This window comes from Poromitra crassiceps, assembly GCF_964638095.1.
Source record: "Poromitra crassiceps genome assembly, chromosome: 30".
Taxonomy (NCBI): Eukaryota; Metazoa; Chordata; class Actinopteri; order Beryciformes; family Melamphaidae; genus Poromitra; species Poromitra crassiceps.
In genome coordinates, this window is record NC_139652.1 from 5,644,502 (window position 1) to 5,664,606 (window position 20,105).

A 20,105-nucleotide genomic window follows, 5' to 3' on the forward strand; every position below is an offset into this window, starting at 1 on the left:
ACGCTGGTCAGTGTCACTAGCTAAGCCTGGTTCACCACAGACACGCTGGTCAGTGTCACTAGCTAAGCCTGGTTCACCACAGACACGCTGGTCAGTGTCACTAGCTAAGCCTGGTTCACCACAGACACACTGGTCAGTGTCACTAGCTAAGCCTGGTTCACCACAGACACGCTGGTCAGTGTCACTACAGTAACTAAGCCTGGTTCACCACAGACACGCTGGTCAGTGTCACTAGCTAAGCCTGGTTCACCACAGACACGCTGGTCAGTGTCACTAGCTAAGCCTGGTTCACCACAGACACGCTGGTCAGTGTCACTAGCTAAGCCTGGTTCACCACAGACACGTGGGTCAGTGTCACTAACTAAGCCTGGTTCACCACAGACACGCTGGTCAGTGTCACTAACTAAGCCTGGTTCACCACAGACATGCTGGTCAGTGTCACTAACTAAGCCTGGTTCACCACAGACACGCTGGTCAGTGTCACTAGCTAAGCCTGGTTCACCACAGACACGCTGGTCAGTGTCACTAGCTAAGCCTGGTTCACCACAGACACGCTGGTCAGTGTCACTAGCTAAGCCTGGTTCACCACAGACACGCTGGTCAGTGTCACTAGCTAAGCCTGGTTCACCACAGACACGCTGGTCAGTGTCACTACAGTAACTAAGCCTGGTTCACCACAGACATGTTTGCACTCAGTTAGTCTTTGCACTAACTAAGCCTGGTTCACCACATACATGTGACAGGTTATAGACCATACGCAGTCAGTGTCACTAACTAAGCCTGGTTCACCACAGACACGCTGGTCAGTGTCACTAACTAAGCCTGGTTCACCACAGACATGTTTGCACTCAAGAGTTATTCTTTGTTCCTTTGTTGTGACACAATCATGTTAACATCTTGAGTGGCAAACCAGCCTCTCATAAATCAGCCCAGTTACCACAATAGAATGTCAGCATTGCATGTGTCTGGAATGCACAGAAATGTAATATAATATTTCTGAACCAAAAGACGTTGCACATCACGTTTCTCCATACGTAAATATTAACATCATAGAGTGCAATGCCTGTCTCATGTTGAAGTATTTCGCCAACGCTTTGTTTCAGATTTCCGTTGATATTGTACAATAGGCTGAGGCCATGTCTCGTCATAGACGCTGGTTTAGCTGGCTCAGCCTGGCTGGGGGCGTGGTCAGGGTGGGGTAAAAACCCCCCGTTCTATCCATTCAGCAAAGTTAGAATTTAGCTGATAGCCCAGCCCAGGCAGACACGATCGGGGATTTAACCACCGCAGTAAACGCACATCTGAGCAGACGTCTTGTGTTCTGCTCTAGAACCCCCAAACATGTAGTTTAGAGCCGCAGCACCGTCTTTTGTTGAGTCGGCCCATGAGATATATCGGCGGTTTTACCCCACTCGCGCGCCAGCCGTTTAACATTTTGTGGGCGTTCCCATGACATGCGGACTATCTCTATAGGTCCTGGTTTTCAGACATGTGAAAGGTCTTTCAGAACGTTTTGCTCTGGCGATTGGGTTGCATAAAATAGTGTTGGAATGTGGTTTGTATGAAGCTGGGTCCATTACATCGGGCTGTTCAGACGTCCGTGTCCAGGGGGGGAGGGAAGTCGTGGCAGGGCGACAGCGAGTCCTGGCTGTGTGTGGAGCTAATCCCTGTGTCTGAGTCTGTGTCTGTCATGTCTGGAGGGGACAGGCTGTGTTTGACTTTCACTGCCTGGGAGACGCTGCAGCGAACCTGTCCCTTCAGGGCGCCGGGACACGACTCCTCCATGCTCTCCGTCACCTGCATGGAGCTCAGCTGGGAGGCGAGCTGCCAGCACTCCTGGTCCTTGGAGACCAGCGTAGCGTCGTAGTACTTCAGCTCCTTGTCTAGTTCCGCCGTTTGGTTGTGAAGGGACACGCCGGCGAAGAGGCTGTGTTTCAGTTGGGACTGCAGCTTCTCGAGCTCAGCGGCGTAGAAGGACGAGTCCGTCTCAGAGGAGGTCCAGCAAGCGGCCGTGGCTCCGTGCTGTGCTGGAGGGTCCTCGTCTTGGCCCGGCGGCCACGCCAGGTTGGCCCTCATCAGCTCACCGTCAATATCCCGGGAGAGCTGGAGGATGAGCTGCTGGTGCCTCTGGACCTGCAGGAGGGGAACAATTCATCAAAGTTTGATCAAAATCGCGATATGAGTCTTATCGCGATTTATGACCTTCTGCTATTTCGCAGAAGGAGGAGGAGGAGGCGCAATATTTGTTAAAGCAGCTACGCGCAAGATTTTCGATTGTTACTAAACAGTATAATTACAATATTGATGCATCGCATCTTACCTATAATAGTAGCTGAGACCAAAGCCGTGTGAATCGGAGATTGCTCTCTTGATGATTATAGAGTCTGTGTCTGTCTACTAACCTTGCGTCACCAGGCTCTCTCTCTCTCTGTCTACCGGCGGGCTGAAACGAAACGGTTTACAGCAGCTGCCTGCCTTCCGCCGTTTCGCTCTGCCTAGCAACAGACCATAAACAAGGAGAACGCCATGCAGGGGCTCGCTACTCTCTCGCTATTGCTATCTCTCATTATATTCTAACAGGTTTTTTGGAAGTTATTTTGTTATTTTGTGGTTATGGCCGAAGTGGCTGCCGCAAACCGTTTCATTTCACTTCCTGATCTGCCCCGGCCACAGACAGAGACAACACTGGCCGATTAACTCGGGGTTCAAGCGAGACTACTCTGCGTTGGTCTCGTCTACTATTAGAGGTAAGATGTGATGCATCGATATTAAATTTAGACTGTTTAATAACAATCGAAAATCTTGCTCGTAGCTGCTTTAAAGTGTTGTTAAAAATGTGTCAAAATAACATTTTAAATTAAATATTGTCATGCTGCAGAGACACAGCATATTCTAATGTTACAGACTTAAGAAAAAATCTTTGTTTGGTACAGATCACACCATAATCATTTTAATAGATAAAATAATAATAATACGTAAAATGACAATAATGTAAAATCATCATTCCTTCTAATATCGCAAAGCATACCACAATTGCAATAGTCAAAATAATCGCAATTAGATATTTTTTCAAAATCAGCCCTAACCTGCAGCTCCAGCTGTTCCACTCCATCGCTGGTGTACAGGAACTCCTGCAGCTGCTCCTGGCTGCTGTGACCAGGGCCACAGGCCGGGGTCAGAGAGGAGCTGTGACTGGGGCCACAGGCCGGGGTCAGAGAGGAGCTGTGACTGGGGCCACAGGTCAGGGTCAGAGAGGAGCTGTGACTGGGGCCACAGGCCGGGGTCAGAGAGGAGCTGTGACTGGGGCCCAAGGTCGGGGTCAGAGAGGAGCTGTGACTGGGGCCACAGGCCGGGGTCAGCGAGGAGCTGTGACTGGGGCCCAAGGTCGGGGTCAGAGAGGAGCTGTGACCGGGGCCACAGGTCGGGGTCAGCGAGGGGCTGTGACCGGGGCCACAGGTCAGGGTCAGCGAGGGGCTGTGACTGGGGCCACAGGTCGGGGTCAGCGAGCTGTGACCAGGGCCCAAGGTCGGGGTCAGCGAGCTGTCGGCCTCGGCTTCCCTCTGCACCTCCCCCTCAAACTGCTCCATCTGCCCATCCAGCTCCCTCATGCGCTGGATCTGCTCCCGGATGGTGTGGTCCTGCGTGAGGATCAGCTGCACCATGCGGTCGATCTCCTCGCCGCCCGGCGAGCTCTGGCTCTCCTTGTGAATCTTCTCCAGCTTCCGGAACGCCTTCTTCACCAAGCGCTTCTGCCGCTCCACCGGCAAGGACTGGGAATACTGCCCGGGTCCGTGCTGCTCCCATCGCTTCGGCTTGGCTCCCTTGGATTTGCCGCCCTTCTTAACCGACTGAGGCACAAAATCGCTGGTTTTGACCAAAACGAACTGAATAAAGGGTTTCTGCTCCCCCCAGGCGTTCCAGAGCCTCAGGATGCGGGTGAGAGGAGGCAAGGCTCTCTCGAAGCCCTTCCAGCGCTCCACCAGACAGAAGTCTTTGGGGTCTCCGTGCAGGAGCCGCTTGCTCTCTGGGACCGTCTTGTGATCCTCCAGCAACGCCTGGACCATGTCGGCACATGTGGTATGCTTGGTCACTCCACAGACCACCTTGTCCTCGTTGCAGACGAGAACCTGGATCTCTTTTCCTACCACGGGCTCTGCGTCTTTTGTCCTAGAGAAGAGAGACAGACAGATGACGTTTGGTTCGGTAAATATTTTGGATGAAGTATTGGGATGCCAGTCTTCAACAAGGCAAACACAGACATCCATAAAGGAAGTTATCAAATCATCAGTCAAAAGTAGGGATGCACGATATATCGGCAGTCATATTGGTTTGATATCGGCCGATGTTACTAATTTTGTAATATATCGGTATTGGTCCGATGAGCAAAATGTATATGTTATGAATATGTTAATATCGGTTATCGTATCAGCCACATTTTTCATAGTGAGGAGACAATGCGGTAAATCAATGATTAATGGGCTTTTCCAGATATTTATGAAATAAAGAAAGACATTTCAAGGCCTACTTTTTGAAATTCAAAGTGTTAACGTGTCTTTCAGTATGTACTACATTTTATTATCGACATCGGTGAATATCGATTATCGGCCATAACAGCAATGTTAATATCGGTTATCGGTATCCAGATCTTTTTTTTTTCATATCGGTGCATCCCTAGTGAAAAACATGAAAATCATCATCAATACCGGCATCTTAAAATACCATGACAAGTATTTTGTGAAATGAATGGGTTCATTATTGCAACAATCACGTTGACAAAACATTCGTTTGGAATGCGTCACAGGCTTCAGCATAGCAGCAGCTGTTGAAGTACATACTGTACTGTGCCAGCCATCTTTTTTGGAGTCATTTCATCCTAAGTAGTATTTCTTTCCCTTAAATACGTCCTAGTTTGATGGGCTTCCATTAGGCCGATGAGCAGAAAGCTATATTCACTCATTTTGTGATTCTATTACGTGGTTACTCATCGTCTTAGTCATCAGAGAAGATCACTTAATGATTTGGTTCTGAGCTATTTAACCTCGAGGCCTTCATTAGCTTCTCGTCTGGGCCGTAAAACTTGTTCCAAAAGTGACCTCTGATGGGCTGATCATATCCATCTCCTACATGTTTAATGGACCACCGGTAATATCCAGGAGCTAATATCCAGTCGTTAAATGACAACGCAGACATCCACAACATGAGGAAGTCATCAAATAAGCAGATAACATTGGCAGACATTTCAATCAGATTTTTTTAAGATCATATTATTATTTACACGCAAGATAACACGTGATCTAACGATTCATTTGATTAACTCTTTTTTATCTTGGTGAATTACTCCTATTTAAAGCAAAACAGAACTAGAACTCACATACTATTCCTCAGATCGTGGTCAGTTCAGTCAATATTTGTGAGAATGAAACTCACTCTAGCAGAGACACCAGAGGATCGAGCATGTACTGTACTACTGTACTATATAATAATGTCATCAAAAGACAAAACCTGGAGCTTCTCCAGTGACAATGAATTGGAGACTGACTGTGGGTTCATGGAATATTGGTCTATGCTTTTACAACCAAACAGGCCATATTTCATGAAGTTGTCGACGTTGATGAACCAGAATAATGCGTTCATAATCTCGGGTACTGCCAAGTTCCTTCTAGGTCCGCAAAATCAGTTTCAGATAACAAAATCAGATCATTAAGCTTAGCAAGAGTTCACATTCACAAATCAGGGCCAACATACATTTTCAAGCAAGTCTTCCTTTAATCATGTTTTTGATTTGTTTGGATGTAGCCTATAGTTGCAAAGCTAGATACAGATCTATTCCATGACTAATGCATTGCAGTCTTATCTATATAGCCTAATAAAAAAATTAAAGATTGAAATCAGTGTTTTGTGCCTGGTTATCAAATGATGAGAGTTTGTTCCTTCGCTTCGTTTGCAGCAATGGCTTCAGAATCAGATCTGAACCTTTCATCATTCTGTACCCCTCTGTGTGTATCTACATTCTGTACCCCTCTGTGTGTATCTACATTCTGTACCCCTCTGTGTGTAGCTACATTGTGTACCCCTCTGTGTGTATCTACATTCTGTACCCCTCTGTGTGTATCTACATTCTGTACCCCTCTGTGTGTATCATCATTCTGTACCCCTCTGTGTGTAGCTACATTGTGTACCCCTCTGTGTGTATCTACATTCTGTACCCCTCTGTGTGTATCTACATTCTGTACCCCTCTGTGTGTATCTACATTCTGTACCCCTCTGTGTGTATCTACATTCTGTACCCCTCTGTGTGTATCTACATTCTGTACCCCTCTGTGTGTAGCTACATTCTGTACCCCTCTGTGTGTATCTACATTCTCTACCCCTCTGTGTGTAGCTACATTCTGTACCCCTCTGTGTGTATCTACATTCTGTACCCCTCTGTGTGTATCTACATTCTGTACCCCTCTGTGTGTATCTACATTCTGTACCCCTCTGTGTGTAGCTACATAGATAAGCTGTACCCCTCTGTGTGTATCTAGAGAGATAACCTGTACCCATCTGTGTGTAGCTACATTCTGTACCCCTCTGTGTGTATCTAGAGAGATAACCTGTACCCCTCTGTGTGTATCTACATTCTGTACCACTCTGTGTGTATCTACATTCTGTACCCCTCTGTGTGTATCTACATTCTGTACCCCTCTGTGTGTATCTACATTGTGTACCCCTCTGTGTGTATCTACATTCTGTACCCCTCTGTGTGTATCTACATTCTGTACCCATCTGTGTGTAGCTACATAGATAACCTGTACCCCTCTGTGTGTATCTAGAGAGATAACCTGTACCCCTCTGTGTGTAGCTACATTCTGTACCCCTCTGTGTGTATCTAGAGAGATAACCTGTACCCCTCTGTGTGTATCTATATTCTGTACCCCTCTGTGTGTAGCTACATTCTGTACCCCTCTGTGTGTATCTAGAGATAACCTGTACCCCTCTGTGTGTATCTAGAGAGATAACCTGTACCCCTCTGTGTGTATCTAGAGAGATAACCTGTACCCCTCTGTGTGTATCTAGAGAGATAACCTGTACCCCTCTGTGTGTATCTACATTCTGTACCCCTCTGTGTGTAGCTACATTCTGTACCCCTCTGTGTGTATCTAGAGATAACCTGTACCCCTCTGTGTGTATCTATATTCTGTACCCCTCTGTGTGTATCTACATTCTGTACCCCTCTGTGTGTATCTACATTCTGTACCCCTCTGTGTGTATCTACATTCTGTACCCCTCTGTGTGTATCTACATTCTGTACCCCTCTGTGTGTAGCTACATTCTGTACCCCTCTGTGTGTATCTATATTCTGTACCCCTCTGTGTGTAGCTACATTCTGTACCCCTCTGTGTGTAGCTACATTCTGTACCCCTCTGTGTGTAGCTACAGAGATAACCTGTACCCCTCTGTGTGTAGCTACAGAGATAACCTGTACCCCTCTGTGTGTAGCTACAGAGCTAACCTGTACCCCTCTGTGTGTAGCTACAGAGCTAACCTGTACCCCTCTGTGTGTATCTACATTCTGTACCCCTCTGTGTGTAGCTAGAGAGATAACCTGTACCCCTCTGTGTGTATCTACATTCTGTACCCCTCTGTGTGTATCTACATTCTGTACCCCTCTGTGTGTAGCTACATTCTGTACCCCTCTGTGTGTATCTATATTCTGTACCCCTCTGTGTGTATCTACATTCTGTACCCCTCTGTGTGTATCTACATTCTGTACCCCTCTGTGTGTATCTACATTCTGTACCCCTCTGTGTGTATCTACATTCTGTACCCCTCTGTGTGTATCTACATTCTGTACCCCTCTGTGTGTATCTATATTCTGTACCCCTCTGTGTGTAGCTACATTCTGTACCCCTCTGTGTGTAGCTACAGAGATAACCTGTACCCCTCTGTGTGTAGCTACATAGATAACCTGTACCCCTCTGTGTGTAGCTACAGAGATAACCTGTACCCCTCTGTGTGTAGCTACAGAGATAACCTGTACCCCTCTGTGTGTAGCTACAGAGATAACCTGTACCCCTCTGTGTGTAGCTACAGAGATAACCTGTACCCCTCTGTGTGTAGCTACAGAGATAACCTGTACCCCTCTGTGTGTAGCTACATTCTGTACCCCTCTGTGTGTAGCTACATTCTGTACCCCTCTGTGTGTATCTACATTCTGTACCCCTCTGTGTGTATCTACATAGATAACCTGTACCCCTCTGTGTGTAGCTACAGAAATAACCTGTACCCCTCTGTGTGTAGCTACAGAAATAACCTGTACCCCTCTGTGTGTAGCTACAGAAATAACCTGTACCCCTCTGTGTGTATCTACATTGTGTACCCCTCTGTGTGTAGCTACAGAAATAACCTGTACCCCTCTGTGTGTATCTACATTGTGTACCCCTCTGTGTGTAGCTACAGAAATAACCTGTACCCCTCTGTGTGTAGCTACATTGTGTACCCCTCTGTGTGTAGCTACAGAAATAACCTGTACCCCTCTGTGTGTAGCTACATTCTGTACCCCTCTGTGTGTAGCTACATTCTGTACCCCTCTGTGTGTAGCTACATTCTGTACCCCTCTGTGTGTAGCTACATTCTGTACCCCTCTGTGTGTAGCTACATTCTGTACCCCTCTGTGTGTAGCTACATAGATAACCTGTACCCCTCTGTGTGTAGCTACATAGATAACCTGTACCCCTCTGTGTGTAGCTACATAGATAACATGTACCCCTCTGTGTGTAGCTACATAGATAACATGTACCCCTCTGTGTGTAGCTACATAGATAACATGTACCCCTCTGTGTGTATCTACAGAGATAACCTGTACCCCTCTGTGTGTAGCTACATTCTGTACCCCTCTGTGTGTAGCTACATTCTGTACCCCTCTGTGTGTATCTACATTCTGTACCCCTCTGTGTGTATCTACATTCTGTACCCCTCTGTGTGTATCTACATTCTGTACCCCTCTGTGTGTATCTACATTCTGTACCCCTCTGTGTGTATCTACATTCTGTACCCCTCTGTGTGTAGCTACATTCTGTACCCCTCTGTGTGTATCTACATTCTCTACCCCTCTGTGTGTAGCTACATTCTGTACCCCTCTGTGTGTATCTACATTCTGTACCCCTCTGTGTGTATCTACATTCTGTACCCCTCTGTGTGTATCTACATTCTGTACCCCTCTGTGTGTAGCTACATAGATAACCTGTACCCCTCTGTGTGTATCTAGAGAGATAACCTGTACCCCTCTGTGTGTAGCTACATTCTGTACCCCTCTGTGTGTATCTATATTCTGTACCCCTCTGTGTGTATCTACATTCTGTACCCCTCTGTGTGTATCTACATTCTGTACCCCTCTGTGTGTATCTACATTCTGTACCCCTCTGTGTGTATCTACATTCTGTACCCCTCTGTGTGTATCTACATTCTGTACCCCTCTGTGTGTATCTATATTCTGTACCCCTCTGTGTGTAGCTACATTCTGTACCCCTCTGTGTGTAGCTACAGAGATAACCTGTACCCCTCTGTGTGTAGCTACATAGATAACCTGTACCCCTCTGTGTGTAGCTACAGAGATAACCTGTACCCCTCTGTGTGTAGCTACAGAGATAACCTGTACCCCTCTGTGTGTAGCTACAGAGATAACCTGTACCCCTCTGTGTGTAGCTACAGAGATAACCTGTACCCCTCTGTGTGTAGCTACAGAGATAACCTGTACCCCTCTGTGTGTAGCTACATTCTGTACCCCTCTGTGTGTAGCTACATTCTGTACCCCTCTGTGTGTATCTACATTCTGTACCCCTCTGTGTGTATCTACATAGATAACCTGTACCCCTCTGTGTGTAGCTACAGAAATAACCTGTACCCCTCTGTGTGTAGCTACAGAAATAACCTGTACCCCTCTGTGTGTAGCTACAGAAATAACCTGTACCCCTCTGTGTGTATCTACATTGTGTACCCCTCTGTGTGTAGCTACAGAAATAACCTGTACCCCTCTGTGTGTATCTACATTGTGTACCCCTCTGTGTGTAGCTACAGAAATAACCTGTACCCCTCTGTGTGTAGCTACATTGTGTACCCCTCTGTGTGTAGCTACAGAAATAACCTGTACCCCTCTGTGTGTAGCTACATTCTGTACCCCTCTGTGTGTAGCTACATTCTGTACCCCTCTGTGTGTAGCTACATTCTGTACCCCTCTGTGTGTAGCTACATTCTGTACCCCTCTGTGTGTAGCTACATTCTGTACCCCTCTGTGTGTAGCTACATAGATAACCTGTACCCCTCTGTGTGTAGCTACATAGATAACCTGTACCCCTCTGTGTGTAGCTACATAGATAACATGTACCCCTCTGTGTGTAGCTACATAGATAACATGTACCCCTCTGTGTGTATCTACAGAGATAACCTGTACCCCTCTGTGTGTAGCTACATTCTGTACCCCTCTGTGTGTAGCTACATTCTGTACCCCTCTGTGTGTAGCTACATTCTGTACCCCTCTGTGTGTATCTACATTCTGTACCCCTCTGTGTGTATCTACATTCTGTACCCCTCTGTGTGTATCTACATTCTGTACCCCTCTGTGTGTATCTACATTCTGTACCCCTCTGTGTGTATCTACATTCTGTACCCCTCTGTGTGTAGCTACATTCTGTACCCCTCTGTGTGTATCTACATTCTCTACCCCTCTGTGTGTAGCTACATTCTGTACCCCTCTGTGTGTATCTACATTCTGTACCCCTCTGTGTGTATCTACATTCTGTACCCCTCTGTGTGTATCTACATTCTGTACCCCTCTGTGTGTAGCTACATAGATAACCTGTACCCCTCTGTGTGTATCTAGAGAGATAACCTGTACCCCTCTGTGTGTAGCTACATTCTGTACCCCTCTGTGTGTATCTAGAGAGATAACCTGTACCCCTCTGTGTGTATCTACATTCTGTACCACTCTGTGTGTATCTACATTCTGTACCCCTCTGTGTGTATCTACATTATGTACCCCTCTGTGTGTATCTACATTCTGTACCCCTCTGTGTGTATCTACATTCTGTACCCCTCTGTGTGTATCTACATTCTGTACCCATCTGTGTGTAGCTACATAGATAACCTGTACCCCTCTGTGTGTATCTAGAGAGATAACCTGTACCCCTCTGTGTGTAGCTACATTCTGTACCCCTCTGTGTGTATCTAGAGAGATAACCTGTACCCCTCTGTGTGTATCTATATTCTGTACCCCTCTGTGTGTAGCTACATTCTGTACCCCTCTGTGTGTATCTAGAGATAACCTGTACCCCTCTGTGTGTATCTAGAGAGATAACCTGTACCCCTCTGTGTGTATCTAGAGAGATAACCTGTACCCCTCTGTGTGTATCTAGAGAGATAACCTGTACCCCTCTGTGTGTATCTACATTCTGTACCCCTCTGTGTGTAGCTACATTCTGTACCCCTCTGTGTGTATCTAGAGATAACCTGTACCCCTCTGTGTGTATCTATATTCTGTACCCCTCTGTGTGTATCTATATTCTGTACCCCTCTGTGTGTATCTACATTCTGTACCCCTCTGTGTGTATCTACATTCTGTACCCCTCTGTGTGTATCTACATTCTGTACCCCTCTGTGTGTAGCTACATTCTGTACCCCTCTGTGTGTAGCTACATTCTGTACCCCTCTGTGTGTATCTATATTCTGTACCCCTCTGTGTGTAGCTACATTCTGTACCCCTCTGTGTGTAGCTACATTCTGTACCCCTCTGTGTGTAGCTACAGAGATAACCTGTACCCCTCTGTGTGTAGCTACAGAGATAACCTGTACCCCTCTGTGTGTAGCTACAGAGCTAACCTGTACCCCTCTGTGTGTAGCTACAGAGCTAACCTGTACCCCTCTGTGTGTATCTACATTCTGTACCCCTCTGTGTGTAGCTAGAGAGATAACCTGTACCCCTCTGTGTGTATCTACATTCTGTACCCCTCTGTGTGTATCTACATTCTGTACCCCTCTGTGTGTAGCTACATTCTGTACCCCTCTGTGTGTATCTATATTCTGTACCCCTCTGTGTGTATCTACATTCTGTACCCCTCTGTGTGTATCTACATTCTGTACCCCTCTGTGTGTATCTACATTCTGTACCCCTCTGTGTGTATCTACATTCTGTACCCCTCTGTGTGTATCTACATTCTGTACCCCTCTGTGTGTATCTATATTCTGTACCCCTCTGTGTGTAGCTACATTCTGTACCCCTCTGTGTGTAGCTACAGAGATAACCTGTACCCCTCTGTGTGTAGCTACATAGATAACCTGTACCCCTCTGTGTGTAGCTACAGAGATAACCTGTACCCCTCTGTGTGTAGCTACAGAGATAACCTGTACCCCTCTGTGTGTAGCTACAGAGATAACCTGTACCCCTCTGTGTGTAGCTACATTCTGTACCCCTCTGTGTGTAGCTACATTCTGTACCCCTCTGTGTGTATCTACATTCTGTACCCCTCTGTGTGTATCTACATAGATAACCTGTACCCCTCTGTGTGTAGCTACAGAAATAACCTGTACCCCTCTGTGTGTAGCTACAGAAATAACCTGTACCCCTCTGTGTGTAGCTACAGAAATAACCTGTACCCCTCTGTGTGTATCTACATTGTGTACCCCTCTGTGTGTAGCTACAGAAATAACCTGTACCCCTCTGTGTGTATCTACATTGTGTACCCCTCTGTGTGTAGCTACAGAAATAACCTGTACCCCTCTGTGTGTAGCTACATTGTGTACCCCTCTGTGTGTAGCTACAGAAATAACCTGTACCCCTCTGTGTGTATCTACATTGTGTACCCCTCTGTGTGTAGCTACAGAAATAACCTGTACCCCTCTGTGTGTAGCTACAGAGATAACCTGTACCCCTCTGTGTGTAGCTACAGAAATAACCTGTACCCCTCTGTGTGTAGCTACATTCTGTACCCCTCTGTGTGTAGCTACATTCTGTACCCCTCTGTGTGTAGCTACATTCTGTACCCCTCTGTGTGTAGCTACATTCTGTACCCCTCTGTGTGTAGCTACATAGATAACCTGTACCCCTCTGTGTGTAGCTACATAGATAACCTGTACCCCTCTGTGTGTAGCTACATAGATAACATGTACCCCTCTGTGTGTAGCTACATAGATAACATGTACCCCTCTGTGTGTAGCTACATAGATAACATGTACCCCTCTGTGTGTATCTACAGAGATAACCTGTACCCCTCTGTGTGTAGCTACATTCTGTACCCCTCTGTGTGTAGCTACATTCTGTACCCCTCTGTGTGTAGCTACATTCTGTACCCCTCTGTGTGTATCTACATTCTGTACCCCTCTGTGTGTATCTACATTCTGTACCCCTCTGTGTGTATCTACATTCTGTACCCCTCTGTGTGTATCTACATTCTGTACCCCTCTGTGTGTATCTACATTCTGTACCCCTCTGTGTGTATCTACATTCTGTACCCCTCTGTGTGTAGCTACATTCTGTACCCCTCTGTGTGTAGCTACATTCTGTACCCCTCTGTGTGTAGCTACAGAGATAACCTGTACCCCTCTGTGTGTAGCTACAGAGATAAATAACCTTGGTCCACTTCAGGCCACATTCATCGCTGAACGTCAAAAAGGCTCGCAGAAATAGACCTCCTGAAGATGCCACAGATGCTAGGAGCTGCTAACACAAGTGAGATGTATTAGGCATTATTCAAAGGGGAAAACTGAAGTGCTGCTTTGCTGCTTGTACAGTGTGAGACGTGTGTGTGTTGTACAGTGTGAGACGTGTGTGTGTTGTAGTGTGAGATGTGTGTGTGTTGTACAGTGTGAGACGTGTGTGTGTTGTACAGTGTGAGACGTGTGTGTGTTGTTGTAGAGTGTGAGACGTGTGTGTGTTGTAGTGTGAGATGTGTGTGTGTGTTGGTTCACACATGGCGTGAAAACACACAGATGGAGCATTGTGTAAACTGGCGGTGAACAAGGCCTCAGGAATGTGATACGTATGCAACAATGCGAACGGCTGGTTAATGGTTATGGAGAGACCCTTGGAGACGAGTGGGGCAAAGCACCTGAGCTATGCATGCACAGGGCAAACAACTCCAGAAAATACCTGAGCTATGCACAGGGCAAACAACTCTAGAAAATACCTGAGCTATGCACAGGGCAAATAATGTAACTCCAGAAAATACCTGAGCTATGCACAGGGCAAATAATGTAACTCCAGAAAATACCTGAGCTATGCACAGGGCAAATAATGTAACTCCAGAAAATACCTGAGCTATGCACAGGGGAAATAATGTAACTCCAGAAAGTACCTGAGCTATGCACAGGGCAAACAACTCTAGAAAATACCTGAGCTATGCACAGGACAAATAACTCTAGAAAATACCTGAGCTATGCACAGGGCAAACAACTCTAGAAAATACCTGAGCTATGCACAGGACAAACAACTCCAGAAAATACCTGAGCTATGCACAGGACAAATAACTCTAGAAAATACCTGAGCTACGTATGCACAGGACAAATAACTCTAGAAAATACCTGAGCTATGCACAAGGCAAACAACTCCAGAAAATACCTGAGCTATGCACAGGGCAAACAACTCTAGAAAATACCTGAGCTATGCACAGGGCAAACTATCGAAAATACCTGAGCTATGCACAGGGCAAACTATCGAAAATACCTGAGCTATGCACAGGGCAAACTATCGAAAATACCTGAGCTATGCACAGGACAAACTATCGAAAATACCTGAGCTATGCACAGGGCAAACTATCGAAAATACCTGAGCTATGCACAGGACAAACTCTAGAAAATACCTGAGCTATGCACAGGGCAAACAACTCCAGGAAATACCTGAGCTATGCACAGGACAAACAACTCCAGAAAATACCTGAGCTATGCACAGGACAAACTCTAGAAAATACCTGAGCTATGCACAGGGCAAACAACTCCAGGAAATACCTGAGCTATGCACAGGACAAACAACTCCAGAAAATACCTGAGCTATGCACAGGACAAACTCCAGGAAATACCTGAGCTATGCACAGGACAAACTCCAGGAAATACCTGAGCTATGCACAGGACAAACAACTCCAGGAAATACCTGAGCTATGCACAGGACAAACTCCAGGAAATACCTGAGCTATGCACAGGACAAACAACTCTAGAAAATACCTGAGCTATGCACAGGACAAACAACTCCAGGAAATACCTGAGCTATGCACAGGACATTACATTTACATTACATTACATTACGTCATTTGGCAGACGCTTTTATCCAAAGCGACTTACAATAACACATTTTTCTGTCTGCAATAGAACAATCAACTATGGAGCACAGTCTATGACAACTACAGCTTCTGAAGGAACAGTGGTACAAGTTTAGGTTAGTGGTACAAGGTTGGTTAGGGTTTTTTTTTTTTTTTTTTTTTTTTTTTTATATATATAAGGAAAGAGACAGACGAGGTTAGATCAAGAAGGGCCCAGATGGAGCCTGAAAAGGTGTGTCTTTAGTCTTTTCCGAAAGATCGGCAGTGATTCAGCAGTCCTGACCGAAGGTGGAAGCTCGTTCCACCATTGAGGTGCCAGGGACGTGAAGAGTCGAGATCGGGATGAGCGACTTTTGAGCCCCCGTAGCGAAGGAGGGGCGAGGCGACCTGCACTGGTGGAGGAGCGAAGGGAGCGGTGAGAGGTTTGGAACCTGACCATGGATTGCAGGTACCGGGGAGCTGTCTGGTGTACTGCCCTGTAGGCCAGTACCAGTGTCTTGAATTTGATGCGGGCCGAGATGGGAAGCCAGTGGAGCTCCTGGAAGAGGGGAGTGACGTGAGAGAATTTGGGTTGGTTGAATATCAGACGGGCTGCAGCGTTCTGAATGAGCTGGAGCGGTCGGATGTCGGTGGCAGGTAGGCCGGCCAGAAGCACGTTGCAGTAGTCCAGGCGGGAGGAGACAAGAGACTGGACCAGGAGTTGAGTCGCTTCTCTTGTGAGAAAGGGACGGATTTTGCGGATGTTGTAGAGAGAGAACCTACAGGAGCGCGCTGTAGCAGCTATGTTGGCAGAGCAAGACAGCTGGTTGTCAAGGATCACCCCGAGGTTCTTGGCTGTTTGGGAGGGGAGTACAGTGGTGTTGTCAATGGAGATGGAGAGATCTGCAAGAGGGCAGTCTTTTCCTGGGAGGAAGAGTAGCTCGGTCTTACCAAGGTTGAGCTTGAGGTGGTGGGCAGACATCCAGTCGCCAATGTCTTTGAGGCATGCAGAGATGCGAGCCTCGATTTGAGTGTCAGAGGGGGGGAAAGAAAGGAAAAGCTGGGTGTCATCAGCATAGCAGTGATAAGAAAAGCCATGAGAAGAGATCACATAGGCAAGAGATCTGATATAGAGAAGGAAAAGTAAGGGGCCTAGGACTGAGCCCTGGGGGACACCGGTGGTAAGAGGACAGGATCTGGAGAGGGACCCTCTCCATGAGACCTGGTATGAGCGGTTAGAGAGGTAAGAAGCAAACCAGGAGAGTGCAGAGCCTGAAATGCCGAGGTCGGACAGAGTGGAAAGAAGGATTTGGTGGTTGACTGTATCGAAGGCAGCAGACAGGTCAAGGAGGACAAGAACAGAAGAGAGGGATGAGGCCTTAGCAGTGTGAAGGACAAACAACTCTAGAAAATACCTGAGCTATGCACAGGACAAACAACTCCAGGAAATACCTGAGCTATGCACAGGACAAACAACTCTAGAAAATACCTGAGCTATGCACAGGACAAACAACTCTAGAAAATACCTGAGCTATGCACAGGACAAACAACTCTAGAAAACACCTGAGCTATGCACAGGACAAACAACTCTAGAAAATACATGAGCTATGCACAGGACAAACAACTCTAGAAAATACCTGAGCTATGCACAGGACAAACAACTCTAGAAAATACCTGAGCTATGCACAGGACAAACAACTCTAGAAAATACCTGAGCTATGCACAGGACAAACAACTCTAGAAAATACCTGAGCTATGCACAGGACAAACAACTCTAGAAAATACCTGAGCTATGCACAGGACAAACAACTCTAGAAAATACCTGAGCTATGCACAGGACAAACAACTCTAGAAAATACCTGAGCTATGCACAGGACAAACAACTCTAGAAAACACCTGAGCTATGCACAGGACAAACAACTCTAGAAAATACCTGAGCTATGCACAGGACAAACAACTCTAGAAAACACCTGAGCTATGCACAGGACAAACAACTCTAGAAAATACATGAGCTATGCACAGGACAAACAACTCTAGAAAATACCTGAGCTATGCACAGGACAAACAACTCTAGAAAATACCTGAGCTATGCACAGGACAAACAACTCTAGAAAACACCTGAGCTATGCACAGGACAAACAACTCTAGAAAATACCTGAGCTATGCACAGGACAAACAACTCTAGAAAATACCTGAGCTATGCACAGGACAAACAACTCTAGAAAATACCTGAGCTATGCACAGGACAAACAACTCTAGAAAACACCTGAGCTATGCACAGGACAAACAACTCTAGAAAATACCTGAGCTATGCACAGGACAAACAACTCTAGAAAATACCTGAGCTATGCACAGGGCAAACAACTCCCGAAAATACCTGAGCTATGCACAGGACAAACAACTCCCGAAAATACCTGAGCTATGCACAGGGCAAACTATCGAAAATACCTGAGCTATGCACAGGACAAACAACTCTAGAAAATACCTGAGCTATGCACAGGACAAACAACTCTAGAAAATACCTGAGCTATGCACAGGACAAACAACTCTAGAAAATACATGAGCTATGCACAGGACAAACAACTCTAGAAAATACCTGAGCTATGCACAGGACAAACAACTCTAGAAAATACCTGAGCTATGCACAGGACAAACAACTCTAGAAAATACCTGAGCTATGCACAGGACAAACAACTCTAGAAAATACCTGAGCTATGCACAGGACAAACAACTCTAGAAAATACCTGAGCTATGCACAGGACAAACAACTCTAGAAAATACCTGAGCTATGCACAGGACAAACAACTCTAGAAAATACCTGAGCTATGCACAGGACAAACAACTCTAGAAAACACCTGAGCTATGCACAGGACAAACAACTCTAGAAAATACCTGAGCTATGCACAGGACAAACAACTCTAGAAAACACCTGAGCTATGCACAGGACAAACAACTCTAGAAAATACATGAGCTATGCACAGGACAAACAACTCTAGAAAATACCTGAGCTATGCACAGGACAAACAACTCTAGAAAATACCTGAGCTATGCACAGGACAAACAACTCTAGAAAACACCTGAGCTATGCACAGGACAAACAACTCTAGAAAATACCTGAGCTATGCACAGGACAAACAACTCTAGAAAATACCTGAGCTATGCACAGGACAAACAACTCTAGAAAATACCTGAGCTATGCACAGGACAAACAACTCTAGAAAACACCTGAGCTATGCACAGGACAAACAACTCTAGAAAATACCTGAGCTATGCACAGGACAAACAACTCTAGAAAATACCTGAGCTATGCACAGGGCAAACAACTCCCGAAAATACCTGAGCTATGCACAGGACAAACAACTCCCGAAAATACCTGAGCTATGCACAGGGCAAACTATCGAAAATACCTGAGCTATGCACAGGACAAACAACTCTAGAAAATACCTGAGCTATGCACAGGACAAACAACTCTAGAAAATACCTGAGCTATGCACAGGGCAAACAACTCTAGAAAATACCTGAGCTATGCACAGGACAAACAACTCTAGAAAATACCTGAGCTATGCACAGGACAAACAACTCTAGAAAATACCTGAGCTATGCACAGGACAAACAACTCTAGAAAATACCTGAGCTATGCACAGGACAAATAACTCTAGAAAATACCTGAGCTATGCACAGGACAAACTCTAGAAAATACCTGAGCTATGCACAGGGCAAACAACTCCAGGAAATACCTGAGCTATGCACAGGACAAACAACTCCAGAAAATACCTGAGCTATGCACAGGACAAACTCCAGGAAATACCTGAGCTATGCACAGGACAAACTCCAGGAAATACCTGAGCTATGCACAGGACAAACAACTCCAGGAAATACCTGAGCTATGCACAGGACAAACTCCAGGAAATACCTGAGCTATGCACAGGACAAACAACTCTAGAAAATACCTGAGCTATGCACAGGACAAACAACTCCAGGAAATACCTGAGCTATGCACAGGACAAACAACTCTAGAAAATACCTGAGCTATGCACAGGACAAACAACTCCAGGAAATACCTGAGCTATGCACAGGACAAACAACTCTAGAAAATACCTGAGCTATGCACAGGACAAACAACTCTAGAAAATACCTGAGCTATGCACAGGACAAACAACTCTAGAAAATACCTGAGCTATGCACAGGACAAACAACTCCAGGAAATACCTGAGGTGTTCACAGGACAAACAACTCTAGAAAATACCTGAGCTATGCACAGGACAAACAACTCTAGAAAATACCTGAGCTATGCACAGGACAAACAACTCTAGAAAACACCTGAGCTATGCACAGGACAAACAACTCTAGAAAATACATGAGCTATGCACAGGACAAACAACTCTAGAAAATACCTGAGCTATGCACAGGACAAACAACTCTAGAAAATACCTGAGCTATGCACAGGACAAACAACTCTAGAAAATACCTGAGCTATGCACAGGACAAACAACTCTAGAAAATACCTGAGCTATGCACAGGACAAACAACTCTAGAAAATACCTGAGCTATGCACAGGACAAACAACTCTAGAAAATACCTGAGCTATGCACAGGACAAACAACTCTAGAAAATACCTGAGCTATGCACAGGACAAACAACTCTAGAAAACACCTGAGCTATGCACAGGACAAACAACTCCAGCATGCTTTCAGAGACAGCTACCATGACAACTTTGACCTCAGCGTTTCACATACCTCCTCTGGAAACCCCTCAAGTGCTACACCGAAAGGCACTGTAGCCTACATGAGAAAGATAATACTGGATAGATAGATAGATAGATAGATAGATAGATAGATAGAT

The 20,105-nt window shown here is 45.9% G+C and overlaps 1 protein-coding gene across 1 annotated transcript in view; it reads right to left on the reverse strand.

Moving 5' to 3' along the window:
- Positions 1-520: 520 nt before the first annotated feature.
- The window catches only part of rassf9 (Ras association domain family member 9), a 29,551-nt gene continuing 9,966 nt past the window's right edge, over positions 521-20,105 (reverse strand). The window contains exons 2-3 of the mRNA XM_083663169.1: positions 3,087-4,167; positions 521-2,133 (exon numbers count right to left, since the gene is read on the reverse strand). Of these exons, the coding sequence (XP_083519295.1) occupies positions 1,591-2,133; positions 3,087-4,167 (1,624 nt within the window). The 3' untranslated portion in view covers positions 521-1,590. The remainder of the gene's footprint in view (positions 2,134-3,086; positions 4,168-20,105) is intronic.